The 22,977-nt window shown below is 38.4% G+C and overlaps 3 protein-coding genes and 1 long non-coding RNA gene across 10 annotated transcripts in view; 2 read left to right on the forward strand and 2 right to left on the reverse strand.

Annotated features, from left to right (window-relative positions):
- Positions 1 to 3,301, forward strand: part of jing (AE binding protein 2 jing) — a 28,446-nt gene extending 25,145 nt beyond the window's left edge. For all 3 annotated transcript variants that reach the window (XM_069051111.1, XM_069051113.1, XM_069051112.1), the window contains exons 3-6: positions 98 to 277; positions 333 to 477; positions 581 to 776; positions 836 to 3,301. In XM_069051111.1, the coding sequence (XP_068907212.1) occupies positions 98 to 277; positions 333 to 477; positions 581 to 776; positions 836 to 1,001 (687 nt within the window). In that variant the 3' untranslated portion in view covers positions 1,002 to 3,301. The remainder of the gene's footprint in view (positions 1 to 97; positions 278 to 332; positions 478 to 580; positions 777 to 835) is intronic.
- Positions 3,302 to 3,457: 156 nt separating this feature from the next.
- LOC138133257 (spondin-1-like) lies at positions 3,458 to 8,553 on the forward strand. 2 transcript variants are annotated; one of them, XM_069051116.1, is made up of 8 exons: positions 3,458 to 5,296; positions 5,373 to 5,436; positions 6,052 to 6,248; positions 6,298 to 6,503; positions 6,555 to 6,743; positions 6,784 to 6,996; positions 7,042 to 7,296; positions 7,343 to 8,553. In XM_069051116.1, the coding sequence occupies exons 3-8, from the start codon at positions 6,083 to 6,085 to the stop codon at positions 8,168 to 8,170; spliced, it is 1,857 nt and encodes a 618-aa protein (XP_068907217.1). In that variant the 5' UTR covers positions 3,458 to 5,296; positions 5,373 to 5,436; positions 6,052 to 6,082; the 3' UTR covers positions 8,171 to 8,553. The 2 variants fall into 2 exon arrangements, with proteins under 2 accessions (XP_068907217.1, XP_068907216.1); XM_069051115.1 differs by lacking the exons at positions 3,458 to 5,296; positions 5,373 to 5,436 and adding an exon at positions 5,447 to 5,798.
- Positions 8,549 to 14,511, reverse strand: LOC138133259 (trypsin-7-like). Of its 3 annotated transcripts, none has more exons than XM_069051120.1 (4): positions 13,633 to 14,511; positions 11,973 to 12,273; positions 9,780 to 11,917; positions 8,549 to 9,491 (listed from the first exon to the last, which is right to left on the reverse strand). In XM_069051120.1, the coding sequence occupies exons 3-4, from the start codon at positions 9,874 to 9,876 to the stop codon at positions 8,758 to 8,760; spliced, it is 831 nt and encodes a 276-aa protein (XP_068907221.1). In that variant the 5' UTR covers positions 9,877 to 11,917; positions 11,973 to 12,273; positions 13,633 to 14,511; the 3' UTR covers positions 8,549 to 8,757. The 3 variants fall into 3 exon arrangements, with proteins under 3 accessions (XP_068907221.1, XP_068907220.1, XP_068907219.1); XM_069051119.1 differs by having other exon boundaries at positions 11,973 to 12,256; positions 13,633 to 14,496; XM_069051118.1 differs by having other exon boundaries at positions 11,973 to 12,262; positions 13,633 to 14,486.
- A 3,579-nt stretch (positions 14,512 to 18,090) lies between these two features.
- On the reverse strand, positions 18,091 to 20,891 carry LOC138133291 (uncharacterized). 2 transcript variants are annotated; one of them, XR_011160307.1, is made up of 5 exons: positions 19,646 to 19,832; positions 19,269 to 19,588; positions 18,745 to 18,835; positions 18,256 to 18,545; positions 18,091 to 18,200 (listed from the first exon to the last, which is right to left on the reverse strand). It is a non-coding gene; the product is annotated as an uncharacterized lncRNA (long non-coding RNA). The 2 variants fall into 2 exon arrangements; XR_011160306.1 differs by lacking the exons at positions 19,269 to 19,588; positions 19,646 to 19,832 and adding an exon at positions 20,741 to 20,891.
- Between the last annotated feature and the right edge of the window lie 2,086 nt (positions 20,892 to 22,977).

The following is a 22,977-nucleotide window of genomic DNA, read 5'->3' on the forward strand; positions in this document are numbered from 1 at the left end:
TTTTCACAATGTAAAGGTCAGAAAGCTCCTGTTCGAAGGTCACTTCTTCCGGGAAAACTGAAAAAGAATGACATTTGAGACTTTTGTCACGTTTCAGATAAAACATGTGATATCCCAAGCAACCCAAGAGCAGTACGTCTGCTTGTGGCTGGGTTGCAAAGTGCACGGACGCACATCTTGCTCAAGATCGTGGTTGGAACGGCACGTCCTGGCCCACGCCGGAACGAAGCCCTTCCGATGCATAGTGGATGGTTGCGGACAGAGGTTTAATTCACAGGTACTGATAGTGTGTTTTTTGTGAATTTTTTTGCGAACCGTGTTTTTGTCGACAGTTGACACTGGAGCGCCACGTCAACGGTCACTTCACCAGCGACGGCGGTCAAAACGGCAGCGCCAAGAAATCGACGGACAGCTCTTCTGCCAAGTTGTTCAAAAGAAACGGGAAAAAAATAAGGTTTAGGCGCCAGCCTTGGTCAGGTAAACTGTCTTTTTTTCATTTTTTGTATAGTATCCGTAAGTATGATGATTATACACTGGAATACCAATCAAGACCCCCCCACTAAAGTGTGCCATTCCGTAGCCCGAATGTTTGACTTTATCGATTCGGGGATCATGGAGGGCCTGCAGCACAAGCTGCTGACGATGACGCAGCACAGGACGATGGGACAGATACACGACGCGGGCAACGCCGTCAACGTGCACAGCCAAGTGATGGCCAGGAGGGTGGAACCCGACGGAAAAGTAAAGTTTCTGATCAAGTGGGACCCGGTCGGAATGTGAGTAGTCGAGCGCGCGCGCGCCCCCACGGAGGCCGTAGTCACCGGTCGAATTGCAGAATTCCGGACGAATGGGTGTCGGAGAAGGAGTACGTTCCCGTGAAGTCGGTCCCCATCCCCGCCCTCCACCCGTCGGCGAAGGACGCCCTCACCGCGCGTCTCTTCCCGCCGGAGAGGAGAAAGCAGGAGCGGCGCCGCAAACCCGTCTCAAAGCAGCAAACGTGATACAAGTTTTTTGTTAATAAATTATATAATTGTAAAAAGTGATGAGTGAGCCTTTGTAATTAATTAATAAACCCGTGTTTGTGTTCAATCGGCCGATCGGCCCAATTTCCTTTGAAATCATTCGAGAGATAGATGGCAAAGGTTCGCTCGGATTGGTAAACAAATTGTACGATACCGAAGGGAGCACGATTGTATATTTGTGGAGTCTTTCACTGTGTACAGAAAGTTTTGTATTGTATAGTAAATGTAGAGAAAGACGGAACGGAAAGCTTTTAACCGTTTACAACCAGCCTAGTATCACTGCCATTGAACTGGTTATATAGTTGTTAGAAACTTTCTGATAGACTAGACGAATTATAAGCATTATACTATTTAATTTAGTTAATCTGTGTGTTCGCAATATTTACAAAGTAATTTAGTTGATTTATTTGCGGGGGCGGGGGCGGCACACCGGACCCTCCGTCGCGGTTCGACGCTGTGATAATTCGTTCCGGGAGCATCGCACAGGTTCGAAAACAAGATGGTGAGTGTGCCATTAATCAAAATTGGCCGCCCTCGCCCGTCCACGTTCAATTTTTACATTTAAATTATTTTAACATTCCTTTCAAGCTCGTATCTTTCTATTTATTATTCTAGCGTAAATATTTATTCGACGATTTTTATTTAAAACGTTACTTCAGGTGAGTTTCAAATTGAAATAAAACACTGCCAGCTATACTGCCCAAAACGTGTGAATAACTGAATTAGTGAATGCCATGACTTTTTTATACGGAATTTTTAACGTTCATTTCACTTGTTGAGTGCCATTACGGAAGATTCTCGCTTTTTGTTGTTATTTTTACGCTGATTGTGTTCTTTTTTTATGTTAATTTTACGACTTAAATGTGATGTATTGTGAAAATTGACGCTAACCAACTTGATCTCAAAAATTTTTACACATGGATTCATTCGCGTTTCGCCGCGCCCGCACCTTCACATTCGTAGCATATAAAATAGCGTCGCCAACCAAAGAATAAACATTAGAAGGTTACCTAATTTTTATCGCAACTGACGGTATTTTATATACTGTCGGGGGCGCGGGCCTGGCAAACGTTACGGACAGGTCTCCACCGAATCAAACTGTACTTAAGTTGACTCAGTCGCAAGTTTCATTTGTTTTTATTTTTGCTCATATCATTTAGACAGATAGACTGAAATTCATCAATAAATTATTTATTTAATTAAACTGACTGATTTAGTTAAATACGACAAGACAGGACTACCGCGCGTGGCGGTCGAGCGCCGTCACCGGACCGCGAATTGTACATAGTGTCTCACACGATTAGGTGGCGGTGTCGGTGGCGGTCGGTCGCCGCCCACACACACACGCTGTTGTACATAACTCTTGAACGACGAGATGAACAATTCACTATGTAACATAGGTTTTAGTTTCTAACATAGTTTGTATCTATCATCCAGAAGAATAACTTTTATAAACTATTCTTTTACAATGCATTTAGAGACAAAATCTAAAATTAAGACTGTTCAAAATTATATCATAACGATAGGTAATTTTATACTAGGTGAGAATGACGACGGCGTCTCGTTTCCCTAAGTTGTTCCGATAAGTTCTTCGTACCTATTGGAGATTGTTTGATGGCTTGACGGACAGAGGATACTGTCGAGTACAAGAATATTTTAACGGCGACTTGTTGAGCTGTTCGGATTTATAATTATAAGTGTTAGTGGACGAGTAGAGTATTTTATTATAAAGAGAAAGATTCATGATGCTTAATGAATGTAACAAACTATGTGACAAATAATAAGAAATCGATTTAAATTCCTACCCTAATTGGTGTTTTCATTGCTAGCGAGATTAGAATCGAGAGATACAGTGGTAGATATGGCACATTTCGAGAGACGATCGGGAAACAATTTCCAATCCGTGTTTTTGCATTGTAAATATACTTACGATATACCTAATTTAAACGATGTCATTGTGAAATTCCGTTTTCCTTCATGTTTTTTTCATTGCATTTTATTGGTTAGAACATGAACAAATTCTACCTCACTGATTTTTATTTTAGTTTTTATTACGTTTGTTTAGTTTCACTAAGTTACATTAATAATTAAGCTGTAATTATTTTTAGTAATATTTTGCTGTTCGAATCTTAAGACTGTATGCAGGAGAACTTTGTTGATCCTTTTTATTCAACTCTGACATTTCACTGCATTTTATTTATATATTTTTTTTGTGATTCGACAGAATTTTTAAATTTATGAATGTATCTATTCTAATGAGAATAAATATGTAAATAACAGACCATTTTCATTTTCTGCCGCGGATGAAACACCGTTTCGACGCTCGACGGACGCCAGTGCAGATGTGATAATACCCCCCACTGTAACCAATGTAAATTGCTCTTTGCACTAGGTGACTTGGACACCGTCGAGTTAACTCGTGTTTTATTGACGGCAGATCCGTTTCCTGACGTGGGTCCTGGGACAGTCCAACACATGGTGGTTTATTGGAAAACGAAAACGTCGTGGCGTTGATCTGATTTGAATAAATTTATCTCGAAATTGCATAACTATTTTTCGACTCGAATTGGCATTTGTTGAGATCAGACAAAAACGTTGAGGCAGGTTCCGTTTTTTTAAAAAAACATTTTGTGTCTTTAGACTTGGATGAAAAAATTTTTGAAAAAAATTCGCTTCGCAAAAACGGAGGGAGGGTTTTTAAAGAACAAGCGGAAAATACAATTTGAATAAGTCCCTTTAGGGAACTTGTCCTCACATATGTTGTTCATTTATTGTTTTGGACGGTGTGCAAAAGACCACAAAGTGGTTATACCACTGGAGTAGATTGTTTAACGGGATATACTTACCTACACGAAGAACATTTTTAAACACACAAGTCTTAATAGTCTTGTTAACAAATTTTCCACCACGATCTTTTATCTCCGTAATTAAATAAAAAACTTGTAAGGCGAAGCACAGCTAGTCTCGGCCCCCGGTAAAAGGAGTCAGAGGAGCTTGTTTTGGATGGTACTCAATCGAATTGACATTTCGAATTTTTAAAAGTCATAAATTAAGCTGAATTTACTCTTTAATATCGAAATTTCATTAATAGAAAAGATAAAAAGTGGGAGGATTGTTTTAGAGGTTATGTATTTTTGAAAAATCAAATTTCCAAAAATAAAGAAAATATTTTGGGATATATCATTTACCTTACTTAATTGTGCAAGATAGACCAAGGCGCTATAATATGTGTAAGACTTGGTAATCAGGAAAATTAGAAATAAAATGACGTCCATTTTGTTGGGGATTTTATCGAATAAATGTTGGTGGCCAAATGTCAGGATCAAATTTTATAATTTTAAAATAAATTAACAAAATTTTCTTTCGATATACCTTTTCCCCCGGATTGCCGCGGCCGTAGATATTAAATAATGTAAAATTAAAAATATAAAGGGCCTGTTCAGAAGGAAAAATGTTGAAAAAACTTCAAATAATTTTTTTTTTATTCCTCTAACACAAATTTTGAGTAAAAATGAAAACGATTATGAAAATGTAAAAGGCTTCTCTTTTATGGGGTATGCAGTTGTATAAATTTTGAAAAAGAAATTGCAAAAATAAAAATCTCGAATATAATATCTTTTCCGTTTAAAGTTCCAAAGATATACCAAAGGTTGATTCATCAGAAATAAAGATTCTGTGGGAAATTTTATCGAATAATGCTGACAAAATTTCAAATCAACATCTTTAAAATTAAGCAAATTATCTTTCGATGTACGAATGAGAAATTTGGTTAACAATATAAAATGGTAAAAAAAAATTTGGTGACTTACTCGTAATAGGTTATGTAACTGTTTAAACTTTGAAAAAATTTAAAAAGGAAGTCTCCAAAATTAAAAACGTTATATTTCATCACATCTTTTACTCTGTCCTACAGACACTCAAAAAAACTGTTTTGAGACGAAATCTGTAAATCAAGATACTTAATTACTGTTGGACAAATTTTTATTCTTTACCGTTGGAGGTCCCTCGAGTTGCCACGTATAGACCTCGATTACTGAGTTGGATAAAAATTGAAGAGATTGTGTTATGTGTCCTTGGACAGGACAAATACGCGCTTAGATAAACGTGTAGGGAAACAAAATGGACCAAACCGTGGACCTCAACCTTTAGGGAACACTTTGTCTTGTAGAAGAACACAATTACCAAAGCAATTTTTAGCCAAAACTTTTAGTAATAACCGCAGACGTGACCACGCCAGGCGAATCGTGAAGTTGTTTTATTGGGACTCAAAAAAGGTAAAGCACTTGTCTTGTAGGCTGTTGATCGAATAATTCAAGCCGAAATGTTTAATAACCCGCGAATGATTCACAGATGTCTTCCGCACTTGACGTTGAGGAACTTGCCTGTTCAGCTCGAGAAGTGGAGGACTTGTTTAGTAAGTTACCGCGGGATTCTTCCCGTCACAATCGGAATTAACGTAATTTGTACTTGTTTTCAATTTTCTTCCACACTTTGATCACAAGAAAAGATTAATTCCTCGAAACTGTGACACAATAATATTTATGAGAATTAAACGATAATATATTCGCAACTGCGCATGATACATTATATAAAATCAAGAGAAGATGCGTTTCTAGTAAATTCCTCAGTGATTGGTTAACAGTGATGCTCTTCATGTAATAATTGTGTTTCAAGAGATTTCAAGATCGTTTCTAGTGTTTCTGGTCAAAGCAGAGGTCTTTTATAAATTAATTTGTTTATAATTTTGTATTGCAAAGCAAGAGGAACAAGTTGAAGGTAAAATAACGCAAGAACAATAGACATTTTGTAGTTTATAACATGTGTCTTCGTGTTTTGTCTCATAATCACACTGTAGGGACAAGGACGACATTTTCCTTCATTCTATTATTAACACTCTTATCAATTTGTCAAGATTGACCCCACAAAAATGTACCACTCTTTCGACACATCAGCCCCTCTGGCTTTCATCCAAATTAAAATTCGTAATCATCGTCACGTCCAATTTATCTTCATCGCTCTATCTCCGCAGATAACTGGACGCACGATGTTCTAGAAGCATAATGAAGCTCGCCAGTCTTATCGCACTCCTCCTCGTGGCCCCTTCACGTGGCCACACTTGCGACAGGACGCCCAAGAAGGCAGAAAAACCCAAAGCCAACGTGGACAAGTACGTCATCGAAATTGCAGGAAGTCCGGACAGCTACTCACCTGGACAGGTGTACTCAGGTAAGTGAAAGAATTCGGTGGGAACAGGTGCGAGACGCTAAAATTGCAGTGATCCTCAAATCAAATCCGTCTAACCCCGTTGTGAACTACTTCACCGAGTTCATGCTGGTGGTGGAGCCCGAGAACCCCACGGACGCCCTCAAGTATGTCTCGACTGGAGAGCTCAGCTCCATCGACCCCACGATCACGACGTTCACGCCGAAGTGCCCCAATGCGGTGATCCAAACCAACACCTTGGCCAAATCCAACGTCAGCGTAAGTAAAAGAGAGTGGAGTTGTGACTGAGTAAGAATTGGAGCGGTGTAGATGTTGTGGAGGGCCCCGTCTAGTGGGAACGGTTGCGTCGCCATCAAAGCAACAGTCTTCGAGTCTAGCGACAGTTGGTTTGCTGACGATGGCGGCCTGACGAAGGTTCTCTGCGAGGAAGAAGAGAACGAAGATGTCCAAGCGCCGTTCTATGAAGAGTGTTGCGCTTGCGACGAGGCCAAATACGAGGTAGATCATGTCGAAAGATGAAATCTAGTTGGTGGTGTAGATCGCTTTTCAAGGTCTCTGGTCGAGGAACACCCACCCTAAAGACTACCCTGCCAACATGTGGACCACCAAACTGAGCGACGTTGTTGGGGCGTCCCACAAATACTCCAGGTCGTTTTGGAGTTACGGCGAAGTCGCAAGCGAGGGACTCAAGCTTTTGGCCGAAGAAGGCAACACAACTTTACTCGAAGAAGAACTCAAAGAGATGATCAAGGTGAGAGTTGTTTCGTTGTGACTTCACCAAACTTTCAGTTTTTAGAGTGACGACATTCGTACCATCATCAAGGCTCGAGAATTGTCTTACCCGCACATTACAGGGACTTCTTACACAGTTTTTAGAGTAGATAAAGAGAACCATTTGATTTCTTTAGTCTCCAAGATAATTCCGTCGCCGGATTGGATCGTGGGCGTGGCTAATTTGGAGTTGTGTACGAAGAACTGCAGCTGGGTCGCTTCGCGTACCTTGAACTTGTACCCTTGGGACGCTGGAACAGATGACGGTGTGTCATACAATGTGAGTAAGTGAGTATGAAGAGTGGGGAAGAGTTTGAGTCGAGTAGTCTCCAGATGCGCCCTCGACGCCTCCTCAAGCCGTCAAGATGATCACAACGGACAACGAAGAGTCGCCTTTTTACGACAAAGATGGCGAACGCATGAAGCCCATGGCAAGACTCATCATCACGAGACAGAAGCTGTACGAGAAACCGTGCGAGACAAGCGAAGAGAATTCGACGAGTGCAGCCGAGCCAGAGTGGAGCGAGTGCAGCGTGAGTTGTGGCCAAGGAGTGCAAACCAGACCAGGTAAAGACTGTCCAGCCGAAGCCAACACCGAGGACGAGATGGAACCGGACAAAGAAAACGAAGAGAACCAGGAGGAGCCCTGCTCGGAAACTCGAGAGTGCGTGATGTCCGCTTGCGAAGAAGACACGCGAGATGTGTTGTCTTCAGAGAGTCAGGTCTTGGTAACCGAAGGACCCTCGTACGGTCCAGTCGTCGACTGCAAGATGAGCAGGTGGTCCGGCTGGAGCGAGTGCGTTGCCACAGAAGCTTGCACTGACGGGTACCAACTGAAGAAGCGCACGATACAGGTCCACCCCCGAAACGGGGGACGATCTTGTCCCGCAGTTCTGCAGAGGCGGCGCCATTGCAGACCGTCGTGCGGCGACGAGCCCGGATCACCGGGACACAGGAGGGTGGACTGTGTGATGGGGGAGTGGAGTGAGTGGTCGCCTTGCAGCAGGAATTGCGGCTCTTCGGCGGTGCAGCAGAGGACGAGGATGATAAAAGTGTACCCGAGCAAGGACGGGCAGCCGTGCGGGCCCCGCAAACAAGAGAAGAAGTGTACGTTACCCTATACTTGTAATGACAGAGAGATGCAGTTTTTGTAGGTGTGGTTTTGTCGACTGTTGCATTATTTTGAATTTGTAATCTGTTTTATCAGCGTTTATTGATTTAGGAATATTTAGCAGTGTCAAAGCGTTACCAACTCAACAACTTTATCACATGTAAGTCACTATATATGGTGTATGCGTCAGCCGACTGGATTCAATAAAATGTCATCAAAGTGGAAACTTTGTATCTATGGAAAGACAATTTAAGCTAAGATTATATTGTTACAAATGAATCGACATTTTTTATTCCAATTGCCTGGTAATAAATCATATAATACAATTATAATGTGATTGATTTTTTCTTAGGCGTACCATGGATGATTCAATTATTGTAGATTGTCTGTGGTTGCGCAACGAAATAAAAATGATCAAAAATTGAATGTAGTTTTTTTATTATGTTAAATCAAGCGTGGCGGTTGCTGTAACGTAGAAATTCCGACAAAAAAAATTTTTTTCTAAAAGATACAGGGTGAAGTATCGATGCGTCTGACTCCAACTCCATCTATCCACCTTTGCGGGCAAATTTTAGTTTATTTAAGATCGCAGAGAGAAGGGACTACAAAAAGCAGAAGTCCTGTGATAAATTAGTACTGAAGGGCTTGGTCTATGAAGTCTCTGACCGTGGATACTTTAGTGTAGATCCCCGGAACGCCAGCTCTTGCACACCCGCTCCCCCACGAGACGATCCCCACCAGGACGCCGTTAACCTGGAAGGGTCCCCCCGAGTCGCCCTGACACGAATCCCGTCCTCCGTCCTGGTACCACACGCACATCATCCGATCCGTTAGCTTCTCGGCACCGTATACGAAGACGCAGTCCGCCAAGTTGGTGATCTGCAGGTAGACCGCCTGGAGGTTGCGCGGGGCCGACGACGGCAGCCCCTCCTTCGTCACCCCCCAGCCGGTGATGAGACCGAAAGTACCGGGGGGCCACTCGTCCCACGGCTCCGCCAGCGGGATGGGCTTGATGAAGTCGGTGAAGTTGAGCGGCTGAGCCAGCTTCAAGATGGACACGTCGAAGTCGACGCTGTCGGTGTCGAAGTAGGGGTGCTCGATGATCATCTGGACTTTCACCAGCACCCCGCCGTAGTCCTTGAAGGTGGAGCCGGCGCGAATCTCCAGCACGGAGGCGTCCTTCTCCTCGGTGCAGTGGGTGGCGGTGAGGATGTGGACGGCGGTGATCACGGCCCCGCCGCAGAAGTGGTACCCCTCTTCTTGCACCGACACCTGGTAAGGGGCCTCCAGGATTGTGGCGTCGATGCCGCCGACGATCCGGGCGCCGAACTCTTCGTAGCCGCGACGGTTACCTCCAAGAAATTCTCAAAACAAACAATAGATACATGCTCCAACAGTATTCACGTGGGTACGGGTCAGGTGATGGGGTGATGACAAAGTCTCACATTATCTTGATGTTATCAAGAACGAAATTTTCTTTGAATGACACTTTTTCAAAATATGTGTTTCACGATTTGTCGCGCCGAATAAAATTTTCCTATAATAATCGAATGTAAGTAAAACCGCCTGTAAAATCGTACAGCCAATCAATTATTCGTCATAGATTTATTAAATGGGTGGTCAATTAGGCGTTATCTTGGGGAGTTTCTTACCTGGCCAGTACATGTTCAAACTGTTACTCCAAGTATGGACCGAGTCGGCTAGCACCAGGACGCACCAGAGGCACCAATAACTAACTGACACCATCATGTGCGACCCTCAGACGTAAAACCGACCGCTAATTGGCTTTTTGCTCTTTTCCTTCCGACCAACGAATAAAGATGAAATTAAAACATTGGTATTTTGTTGAGTTAGAAGAGTAACAATCCAAAGGTAAAGTTTTACTGCGTTATTAAAAGATCGAAACAATGTGTCAATAATTAACTTTGAGCCTACCAGGTGTTAAGCATGTCCCACACTGTCATTGATTCCGAAACTCATTATCAATTTTATGCCGGATTTTGTGTTTTCATTAAATCGTCGGTTGCAATTATCGACGGCGCAACCACAAGGGCCCCATCACCGCATCCGACGGTTGCTCGATTCGTTTCAGCGAGATCACAAACTCGCCGTCAGTCGTCGTCACATCCTCGCTGCGCTCACAACTGCCAAAACAAATGAGACGAACGAGCCGGAGCGATGCGTGACTGACGCAGAAAAAGAATTAAATTGGCTCAGGAAAATTACACTTCACAATGCTTTATTACATTCTTGTTATTTCACGTTCGTCGTAATTACTGAAACGTAAACTGTCAAATTGTACAGGTAATTTCAAGGGGCATTAACGTCATTGCTATTGTAAATTAATGAATTTCTATGGATGCTTCTCGGTCGGATATTTGTGTATAAAATGTAGACAGTCCAGACAGTTGAATCGTTTTTAGTGGATCTGTGCAATATTTTAGGAAACGGAGGTGCCAATTTGAGAAAAAAATATTTTTAGAAGATTATACCGTGAGATCATTTAAATTTATAATTAATGCAGGCTATAACTTTTAAATTAGATTGGCAACACTGTTGACGGTTAGGGTTCTCATGTTTAATTATTTTAATTTAAAAGAAATCAAGCACTAGAAAATAATACAGTTTTATTGACAACCATAGAAAACTTTTTACTGCCTGAGCTTGTAACGAATATCCCTAAATCATAGGGAGTAATTTATTTTTGACAAGATTATACTTAATATTTTTAATTCAGCCGAATGATTTATAGTTTTGTATTTAAGCGTGGTCAACTTGGTAACCTTCGCGAGTCCAGAGCAGAAATAAAATGGATGATGAATTCTTGAACATATTATGTACCTATTGGTGGACATTAAAAGCTGGGACAAGATGACAATTGTATAAAGTCAAAAATTACAAATTTTTTATCGGTTAAATTTGTTTTTTTTACGAAAAGGTTATAAAAATTATGACGGGGTGAATGAGGTTTATTTGTCAAACCATAAAGTTCAGTTTGTTTCATATTGAATGATATTATTTGTTTTCCCAATTAAATAGTTGTTAATTATTCACAGAATGGGTTTTTTTGGTGGCCAAAACAGGTAGGTAACAAAAAAAACATTGAAACTCCACGGGGTAAAAGTTGATTGCAAAGATGTGATGTCAATGTGACAATAGTTAATCTGACAATTTGTAACAAAGCTAAAGTTTGATACACAATGAAAAATTTTTGGACGTCCCAGCTTTTAATGTCCACCAATGGTAGATAGATAGTTTCCTTTTTGATATTACTTTTTTGTTCGACAATGTCGAATTTGAGAATTTTCTCCTGCGTGAACGGATTTTGATAAATGTCACAACTTGTCAAAACGAAACGTCAAGCTACTTTTAAAGATTTCAAGCGATTTGGAGCTTTTAAGGGGCTCGTCGAACAAAAAAACCTTGTATTCAACTCGTTCGTTTTTAAATTGGACTTTTTTTGGCATGAGTGGGCCAGTTTAAAACGCGTTTAAAACTCATGCCACACACGAACTCGTTAAATAAATAACTATTAATTATTATTAAAAGTCAAGTAATTTCACTTCAACTTGCTGAGACTATAGCACCACATTTTTTACGACTCGTCCTACTGAACATACTGAATTGGAGGAGAAAAATAAACGAGTAGGTATCAATAACACATTAACATCAGATATTAAGATTTATTTTTATTTATAAACGACAACGGAAATGAGAAGGTAAATAACGTGAATTATTTTATTGGCCTCTTCCGCTGTTAGATGAACCTGGTGGATCAGATGGTGAAGATCTGCAAAAATATAACAACCGTCATAAAAATAAAACTACTGTTTGGTTTTTCTTACTTTTGAGTAACGTAACCCAAGGCCCTGAAAAATTGGTCTTTATGGTCTACATTTCGGAAATGTATTAGCATATATTTTATCGGCAAATTTGGTGAACGAATAGTGGCATGACGGCCACGGTTACTTATAGTTGTGTTCTTGCCTATTATTATTTGCAATTCATTTCCAACCCACAAAACTCCAATGTCCGCTCGGATCCAAACTCTTGCAAAATGTCCTTTATAAATGTGCACCAAACACTCATCAAGAAACGGCATGATTTTTCTTTGCACCTTCAAAGATATCTGAAACTGTTTCAGTTCTGGTACATATTTACTTTTGGTACTTTGTTCCCATAAAGTTTGGCACAAAATTAATAATAACGTTAAAGTTTATTTCGCCAGAGAATTCCGTTACGACTATGGCCACGCTAATATCGCATACGTTAGAAGAAGAGGTTTTTGAAAATCCTGTCGACTAACCCAAATATAGACAATGACGTAACGGCATTCTGAGTTCGTAAAATGAAGTGTATGTGATTTTATTTAAAAATGCCATCCAGTGGAGTGCAATTTGTTTAAATAACGTGATTGGTTTTTGCGCAAAGACGTCATCACCATTTTAAATGACAACCCCCTTTTCAGAATGTGTGAATAACTTAAATGTTATTTTGTGTTTGACACTGTCAGAATTTTAGTATTTTCTCTTGTGTGAACGGATTTTGATAAATGTCAGAATTTGTCAGAACGAAACGTCAAGCTAATTTTAAAGATTTCAAGCGATTTGGAGCCTGTAAGGGGCTCGTCAAAGAAAAAAACGTTGTATTCAACTCGTTCGTGTGTCAATTGGGCTTTTTTGGCACGAGTGCGCCAGTTTAAAACGCGAGTGAAACGAAACCCCAATTTACACACGAACTCGTCAAATAAACTATTAATTATACTCCATTCTTTATCTTGGTGAGTGGTCGATGCGATCAAGCAAGCCATGGGTAGCTTTGTAAGTTTTACTTTTTCCACCAAATTTGTGTGTCGTGTAAATCAAATATTAACTGTCATCGCTGTCATTCGAATTCAGAATCTTCGTCAAGCACTCATCTCCAAATCTGACAATCTTATGTCGCGAAATGTAAATATATAAGCCGTACACATCGATTCTTAAATTTAACCGTTCCCGATATGAAAATTATCGGCGCCCGTCGTCGGTCAATCCGACCCTCGACCGAACATTATTCCCGTCCCGTGCCGGGCAATATTGCAAAGAAGTTTGGGTGTGAGAAATTAACCGAATTCTTAAACCATAAACCGGACCAAATTTTAGAGAACGATGCGATATGAAGATGACACGTTTGAGGTTATGTGTCGGTGGTCTCGGTCAATATGAATCATGAGCAATTTAACCAGGAAAATAATAAATAGAAAGACTTTGCGGCGTCTCTGTAAGTACATTATTGTAATATTTGAATATTTTTCAACAACTACCAACGCACTTTTCCATTGGAACTTTTAAAAATCCCTAAATTCAACTTGACGGCTGAAAATTTCCCAACGACCACTCACCAAGATAAAGAATGGAGTATATGAGTGAGTTTGAATGATGGATCTTAGTGGGAACCGAACCGTGTTGGATTTGGTGAATAGAATTGTAAGAAGCTGGGAATAGAGAGTTAGAGACACAGACTGACCTGACGACGTGGTGGACCCGCTGGTGTTACTGGAGGATCTGTCTCGAACGCTGTCTAGGGATTGCGCTTTCTTGAACGGACCTTCTAGTAGGCTTCTAGTCACAGACTAAAGATATATATTGGGTATATCCTGCCAATAACAACATAAGTGGGTTTAGTTCTACCTTCCATCGCTTTTCGCGTGGTCGCTAGCGTCGCCAAGGTTCCGTAAAACCGCGCCAAACTTGATCTTTGTTTGAATGTTTGTTTTGTATGCAAATCTACAGTTTTACTCAGATTTTGATGAAATTTTGCACACTTGACCTTCAAAACAAGGGGAACATTACTCAAAATAAAATAAAGAAAACAAAGAAATGTAGACAATAATTAGTATTGTTATAAAAACGTATTACAAATACATGATACATATACAATTAATATAACATTATCGGTCTCGTCGGTACACATTTTAAATCGGATTCACCTCTACTTCATTCCGTCAGTTAAACGGCAATGGATAGGTCGGGACTCGGATATGGTCAGTTTGGACTATCTGGAGATTTGGATTGTTCATCGAAGTGTATATCACAAACCCAGCAATATTTTTGCACTGTCAGAATTTTAACCATCAGCTCTTCTCTGGCGATAGCAACGCACCATTTTCTATACATTTATAACAAAGAAAATTTGCAGCTCTTATTATACATATTATTTAGTTGTTTTATATCACAACAATGATTTTAACCTCACAATTTACCAAATGTGTAACTAACATCTCACACCACAGTCTCACACCAGTCACACCTCTCTCCACATCTCAAGTCAAATATGGTAAAGGTAACTGTAATTTTTTCCGACACTAGCGCCACTGGCAACCTTTACGACGCGAGGCCAAACTAATCTCAACTTTACTTGAAATAGTGAGAGTGCACACCCCCTGCTTCTAGTAGAGTGTACAGAATAAATAAAAATTAAAAAAGAGTGGTAGTTACAAACTAACTGAGGGTAGAGGGTGGGAAGCAAGGACCCTTCCCCAGGTAGAAAACGGTCAAGTAGTCTATTTTCCTTGTACAAAGGATTCTACAGTTGCCGAGTAAAATGACTTTCTCGAAAAGAAACCTCTTCTCTCTTCTCTTTTTTCGCCCAAGAATTTTTAAACGGCCGTAGCAACATATCGCGATGAATCTTGCACCGTTGGCCATTTTGTCAGTAGTATGTTTGAAATAAAACAATTATTAAATTGATTTTTATCAATTACTTTTATTTCTCAGGGTATTTCCAAACAATTTATTACTCTTAATTGGCAATATTCGTCTTCGCCTTTTACAATGCCATTTGGGATATACCGTGCGATCAGCAATTATTTAGATCAAAGAAGCCTTTGAGATTTTGGACGTATGTCCAAATCTACTTGAGGTTCAGACGTTCGGATGCTCTATATTTTCGGTTGCATATAAAGTCTGTCTCAATTCTAAATTTCCACCAACACTGCATTCTACGTTGGAAATACAACCGGCAACACTGTTTGGTGAAAAATGCGTCAGATTGTATTTGTTAGGTTATCTGTCAATCACCGTTTTTACGACTCAAAATTTTAGAATAAAGGAAAAGAATGAAAACTTTTTTTAAAATGCAGCAAGTAAGTAGGTAGAAAATGAAATTGTAAAAGCAAAATAAACTTATGAACTAATTTTAATGTTTTCGAATCATGTTTATAAAATAATTATATTGCCAACTTTGGTTATAAGAATCCCCAATTTAGAAATATTTTTATTTTGCCAACATAATTCAACAGGTGGTGGAAATTTAGAATTGAGACAAACTATACCTACCATGCCTTCAAATAAATTCGGAATTAGAGTAGGCTGTGATTTATATATTTTCTCTATTAACGGCAGATAATAGACGTTGAAACACGTGTATTGTGCTGTCCGAGGTTACTGCTGTGCCTTTAAAAATTCCATGTTACCAACTTCATAATAAAATCAAAGCCTACTCTAATTCCGAGTTTATTTAAAGGCTCGGTACCTGTTTTAATTTTTTGGAAATTTTTTCCGAAACTCGGCCAAACAGGCAAAACCCCTGTATGTCCATTATCCGTTATTGAAAACACTATTCCGAAAGTAAGGTTCATGTACGTTCTGAAGTAAAAACCATTTTTGCGTTAAAATTTGATTAACAGTGACAGTTGTTTGACGTTTCTAGCTGAGTTAGCAAAGATACGAAAAATCTGACACTGTCAAAGTCATAGCCGATCCTTACTTCAGTAATTGTTGATCGCACGGTATCTACAGGGTTATTCTAAATGATTGTAGTCGAAGTAGGCCATGCCCATGTTATTACGTTTTTGCCGCTTTCATGTGAACTGTCAGTTGTGTCGCTGTCACTGTCATTTTTTAGGTGAAAAGTGCGGTGACGAGAATTTTATTTATTTTTGTTAAATTAGCGATTGAATCCAGAAATATTGAGTTGTTCTACAATCAATTTTAAAAATATTGAGTTGTTTTGCACCCAATTTAACACATCATTTTGATGATTTTTTTATGTGGAGCGGCAACCATAAATTTTACATTCAGTTTTCACGCCTACTTCGACTACAATCATTTAGAATAACCCTGTATAAGCCGTCGACCATTCGTTTTTGCAAACAAAGTTTTTGTGTCCCGAAAATTTTACCTGAATTTGATTGTAAATTCCGTTCTAAGCGAAATCGTTACTTGAGAGATTAGTTTATGATGGATGTTTGGAACATTTGGCTTATGCAGAATAAAAAGGTTTCGTCGTCTGTCGTTATTTGTAAAGCCAGAATTGCAAAAATTTATGACGCTTTTATGTTTTTCCAAGAAGTCTTTACCATCTCAGGGGATGGGAAGTTTTGAATCAACAATGTGGATAGGATGGCCAATCGACACTTTATTATTATAAAGCTGGAAATTCTCAAAACAAACGCCTAAAGATGTTACGATCTCTGTGCCGATACCTTTCATTTACATTTTTTTTTCCAATGGACACTTGTGCGTCATCATCGGCGCTATTAATTTTTAACAATGAAATATCCCATCTGGTATGACAAGACTTGTTATTGTACCTGTTGACTATAAATTAATGTGACTTTTTTCTTAAGTTAGGATTAGGAACATTTTTCAAAAATTACTTTGGCAAACCTGATTTGTTAATCAACACATTGGCGTACGTACGTTATTTTGACATTTTATGCCTTAATAAATTGTGTCAAATGGGCGAGTACAGCGTGATCAACAATAACTGAGTCTGTTGGCAATGAAACAATTGAAAAGTACTGGTGTTTTTTGTCACGTAATTGGCACTGACCGGATTTTTTAACTTGAGATGACATTAAAAACATTTTTAGTTATGCCGGTTATGTTTATGCTATTACAAAAATGAACTTTTGATAGTAAATTTCAAATTTGCCAAATTTCATTGTTACCAACAGACTCAGTCATTCTTGACCACACTGTATCACCAACCTATGAAAAAAAATCACAATCATTTATAGTCACGCGGTACTTGTTAAAACAAATACCATGAGATCATTTTGAATTAGGTATCTATAATTAAAGTGAGCTATGACTTTTAAATTAAATTCGCGTTTTTTATTGACGTTTAGGGTTCTCATGTTTAATCGTTTTAATTTAAAAGAAGCGAAGCGCTAGAAAATAATACAGTTTTATTGGACGATCATAGAAAATGTTTAAAGTGTTCTCCCCCGGCTTGGATACAACTGTAAACTCAGCCTTTTATATTTGGTATTGAATTTTGAAGCGTCACTTTGACAATTCAAATCAAGTTGTCAACAGTAATTGTCAATCTAATTTAAAACTCATAGGCTAGAGTGGTATATAAGAGAAAGTAGGCTCGATCCTGGTTCATAGGGGAGTTTTTGAGAGTTAAATTTGAGTTGGTAACCTGGTTGCCACAAACTTTATGAAATAAATGCAAGCAGTTAACATAATATTTACATTTTATTTTCACTCTAGAGACATTTTGTTAATGAGAAATTTTATTTAAACGCAGATAATAACAATTTTGGAAATAACAGTGCAGCCAATTAACCATCGGACAAACGCCCCTAGGAACCAATATGGAGCCAACTCTATTTAATATACGACGTGATTAAGAATGACTGAATCTGTTGGTAACAATGAAATTTGGCAAATTTGAAATTTACCATCAAAGGTTCATTTTTGTAATGGCATAAACATAACTGACATAACGAAAAATGTTTTTAATGTCGTCTCAAGTTGACTGTGAGCTTGGTCAATCGCGAGTCCAGAGCAGAAAAAAAAATGGATGATGAATTCTTGAACATAGATAATCCCTTTTTAATATTACTTTAAAACTGACTGAAATAATTAAAAGGGCAGTGATTTTACTTCAGCTTGCTGAGACTAGCACCACATTTTTTACGACTCGCCCTACTGAATTGGAGGAGAAATATAAACCAATATCAATAACACATTAAGATATTAAGATTTATTTTTATTTATAAATGACAACGTAAATAACGTAAATTATTTTGTTGGCCTCTTCCGCTGTTAGATGAACCTCACAAATCAAATGGTGGAAATCTGAAAAAATATAACAACCGTCACGAAAATAAAACTACTGTTTGCTTTTGCTTACTTTTGAGTAACGGTGCTCAAGGCCCTGAAAAATTCCTCTTTAAGGTCTTCATTGTCCAAAGTTATTTTCATAACTTCTATCGGCGAATGTAGTAAACGAATAATGGCCTCTGTGCCATTGAGACTTACAAATGTGTCCCTGTTGAATCTTATTTTCATTTCTTCTCCAAACCACAAAACTCCAACGTCCGCTCGGACCAATACTCTTTTAAAATTTGTGTTATTAACGTTCACCCAACACTTGTGAAGAAATGGCATGATTTTTCTTTGCACCTTCAAAGATATCTGAAACTGTTTCACGTCTGGTATTTACTTTTTGTACTTTTTTCCATATATACATCATGAACATAAAGTTTGGAACAAAATTCATAATAGCGTTAAAGTTCACTTCGCGGGAGAATTCCGTTACGAAACAAATTTATTGCCAAGCTACGACTAATATCACATACTCGTACGTTAGAAGAAGAGATTTTTGAAAAAACTGACCGACCTGATGACGTGGTGGACCCGCTGGTGTTGCTGGAGGATCTGTCTTGGACGTTGTCTAAGGGTTGCGCCTTGTTGAACGGACCTTCGACCTTCTAGTACAACGTACAGAATGATAAAAATGAAAAAGAAATGATAGTTAATAATAAGTTACAAATAACTTGGGGGTGGGAGGTAAGGACTCTTGTTCAGGTAAGCGGGCAGGTATTTTCCTTATACATAGGATCGAGTAAGATGACCTTGAATTTTATTTTGAAGTTTTCTTTTTTGGCTTCCAGACCTCTGTGGCTCTGTGGCCGGAAGACTCCCCATCTCTTAATTCAACATTTAGTTAACCCCGATTTGGTTCGGATTTGCGAAAAAAAAATGTCTCAAAAAAACCATGTACTTACGCCCCCTTCTCTCTTTTATTTGCCTAAGGGCCAGTTTCATAATAAAATTAAAGTGTCTTTAAATTTTTAAAGTCCCTTTATGTATAAGAAACAGTTTCATAATCGTAGGCTTTATTTTAATGGAGCGTTAACGTACCTTTAACTTAAAGTGACATTGTAGTGCCTTTAAATAATTTAAAGGAACTTTAAGTAAGCACACTGTCATTGCCATCTCGAACTCCAGGCCTTAAGCCAGACAGCGTGTGACGTCACGAGGAAGGCCAAACGTCAAAATTTGACATTTGTTTACATTTTCAGAAAGTATCAAATACGGTGTTTTAATCATTCTTATGGAAAATTGTGAGATAAGCAAAAGCTTGGTGGCAAGTGTATATAATAGTTTCAGTTGATAATAGGGTATTTACTGTTCATAGGACATCGCAAGAGACGTTGAAACCTGGGAAGTATTTTTATACCCTATCAACATTTTCGTGATTACAAGTCGTTGTAAGGGCAATTTAGGATTTGACCTACCTAGGAAAATCTGGTGTAAATTAAATCGTTTTAGAACCGGGCATGGCAAATGCAATAATATGTTGTTTCACTGGAACATTCGTGAAAACCCTTCTTGTGAATGCGGTGCAGAAAAAGAAACCATCCAACACATTGTGGAAGAATGTCCCCTTACTAAATTCCAGCAAGGTTTCTCCAAACTACATCTACTTACCGAAGACGCCCTAAATTGGCTACAACAAATTAAAAACATAATTTACCATAATTATTTTATGAATTTCGAATTTTAATTGTAATTTTCTTCATACGAATATATATATAGTTGAAACTATATTTGCTACACATATAATTAAGACGTAAGAAGCATTTGTTGTGATTTGGTGTTATTTAAATGATTCACAAAGTAAAAATTACGCAAAAACAATAAATACAAAAACTTAACCTCACTTGTAAATGACAATTTTCACGTTATTAATGGCATTTTACTCCACGACGCAGTAATTGTAAAACCTAAACACATCGTTCTACTAAAAAAAAGAGTGCTAACCAAAAAGTTTACTGTTTTTATTAAATTCTGGAGGTTTAATGCGTTTTTCGATGAAGCCTTTACTGTGACGTCACGATCAAAAACAATTGCTGCCTTAAGGCTTTGTGTTCTAGATGGCAATGACACTGTGGAGCAGACATGACAGTTCGCCATCTTGGATGTGCAGTCTGCAGTGTTAAAATTTGTGATTAGTATAAAAAGTATGGACGTAATAAACAATTCATCAAGTTCATCATCATCAGAAGATGAAGAATTTTTGTTTGTCAGAAGAACGAAAGTCTACAGACAAAGGAAAAATTACTTTGAACACTATGATGATCTCGATTTCTTTGACAGATTTCGGATTACAAAAGCAACTGTGATGGCTTTGTTACATCAAATCAAAATTTGCTAATTTCTTCTAGCAATAACAATTCTTTCTCTTTTCTATAATTATTAGAGCGCATTCTCTTAGCTTTTGGTTCACTAGCCATAATTATTGAAAAATATAAATAGAAAAACGCAAAAACCCCGCAAAACCGACAATGTGGCTAACAATAACCACACAATAACACAAAACAAAACCTTACTTTCTCACACAGCTTTCTCGCGTGGTTAACACGAAACAAAGACGCGTAGAAGTGGATACAGTAACAACGGAAGATTCAGGCGTACCAACATAATGCTCGACGGTTGTCGGAATCGATAAAGGTTACTTTAGTTAAAAAATGCTGCTATCGTTTTATGAAATGCATTTGACTTTAGTGTTATACTGTGCTTTAGTGCTTACTTAAAGTGGACTTTATTTTAAAGTTTACTTTAACAAACAGGCCGTTAACGGCCTGATTATGAAATTGGGCCTAAGAAAAAAATTTAAACGGCCATAGCTCCTTTATTAAGCAATATAGCGCGACGAATCTTGCGTCATTGGATTCCTCTCGTCAGGGCGCTTTTTTATACCGACTATTTCATTCATTTACATTTCGGACAATAGCATCTCGTCATTCAACAATGAATAAAATATTTCAGTCGGTAAAATTAATTACCAAAATTTTATCGCCTGCACCTCATATTTAGAACCAATGAGCGAGGATATTTACGAAACAAAATCGAAACCAAGCCAGTTTTCAAGTGATCAAAGTTTACATCTATGGCAACGGTCAACGGACTTCTATCATTTTAAATATTTTGACAGTTATCTCATTTAATTTAAAAATAAGTAGTTTTATTCATGAAATAGTCCTCCGAATATCATTCCTGGTAAAATTTTGTCTGGCAAAATTTTACGATTGATTTACTCGAGTTTGTTGCCATTTATCTCGTGGCGTTGATCAAAAATCACTCGTCTGTGACTCGTGTTTTTTTTTTAAATGTCACTCGATAAATTGCTATGCAACAAACTCTCGTACAATTTGAAAATTTTTCCGAAAATCCTACGACACTCATTAATGACCAATAGAAAAATTAGTTAACGAGCCATAACCAAGACAACAAAAACATTTCTTGGAAATATTTTGTAGGCAACCTAACTGTGATTAATAATAATAAGTGGACCTTTTTTGCTGTCAAAGATGTCAAATCTTTAATACTACAAAGTTATTGTAAATGATTGTAGTCGAAGCAGGCCATGCCCATGTTATGAAATTTTTGCCGCTTTTAGTGAACTGTCAATTTTTGTCGCTGTCATTGTCATTTTTTAGGTGAAAAGTGCGGTGATGTGGATTTTATTTTATTTTTTTTTAAATTAACGATTGAATACAAAAATATTGAGTTGTTTTGCACCCAATTAACTCCTGTGTGTCAACGGTGTGTACTCACTTATGTATTTACATCATTTTGATGTTTTTCTATGTAGTGCGTCTATCATGGTGGAGCGGCAACCATGAATTTTACATTCAGTTTTTACGCCTACTTGGACTACAATCATTTAGAATAATTATAATGCAAATAGATGTCCGTTTCGTGTCACAATATGGCGGTACCCACGAAACCATTGTGTTGCTATGACACGTCCCTTTTGAGTTTTGACAGTAAAACCTGTCATTAATTTTATGCGCTGCCAAGCAATTTTGGCCGTTTTATTTACCTCATTAGAGTGCATAAAAGGGTAATTTATTGCTCTAAAGCACGACCTGCTAGATAGTCAGAGTGTCTATAGCGGCCTGGGCGTAGAGCGAAAAATCCTATTGTTCTCATGATTCTGACATTTGGGGTTGTTTTCGGGGGTTGCTGTTAGCAACTAACTGTCATGCTATCAAGTGTGTGACAACGTCATGTGCATCGTGACAATTTAGACATGCAGTCCACACTCCACACTCATGTATCTGCATGATGCATGCAGTCATACGTAGTTGTCCCGTGATAAATGATACTTTACTTTAATTGTAATTACATTTTGGATATTCTAAATTGGCAGAAGCAAGATGTTGCGCACTGGTCCACTGGTTTGGTTTTGCGGAGGGACAAAGTTTCGGGGCCGCGTTTTTTGAAAATATCTTGGTCAGTGGCGAGTGCAAATTCCTAGAATAATAATTATCCAAAATTATATAATTACATTCAAAACTGTAAGTACAAAACTTAAAGTATACTTTCCATTCATTTCCACCAAGAATGGCACGGATTAATTAAGCAAATATAATTGTTTTGTTATGGACCCATCTTCATCTGAAATGACCCGCTTAGGAAATAATGTACCCACTGCAAATCCAAGATTGAGATTACAATTTTAATATTATTCCAGAAATAGGTTTACAACTAACGGAACTTGTTGTTGCTGCCTTTACCGCAATATCAGTTCTAATATGATAAAAAAGCCAGTTCATAAACA

Source organism: Tenebrio molitor, chromosome 6, assembly GCF_963966145.1.
Source record: "Tenebrio molitor chromosome 6, icTenMoli1.1, whole genome shotgun sequence".
NCBI lineage: Eukaryota > Metazoa > Arthropoda > Insecta > Coleoptera > Tenebrionidae > Tenebrio > Tenebrio molitor.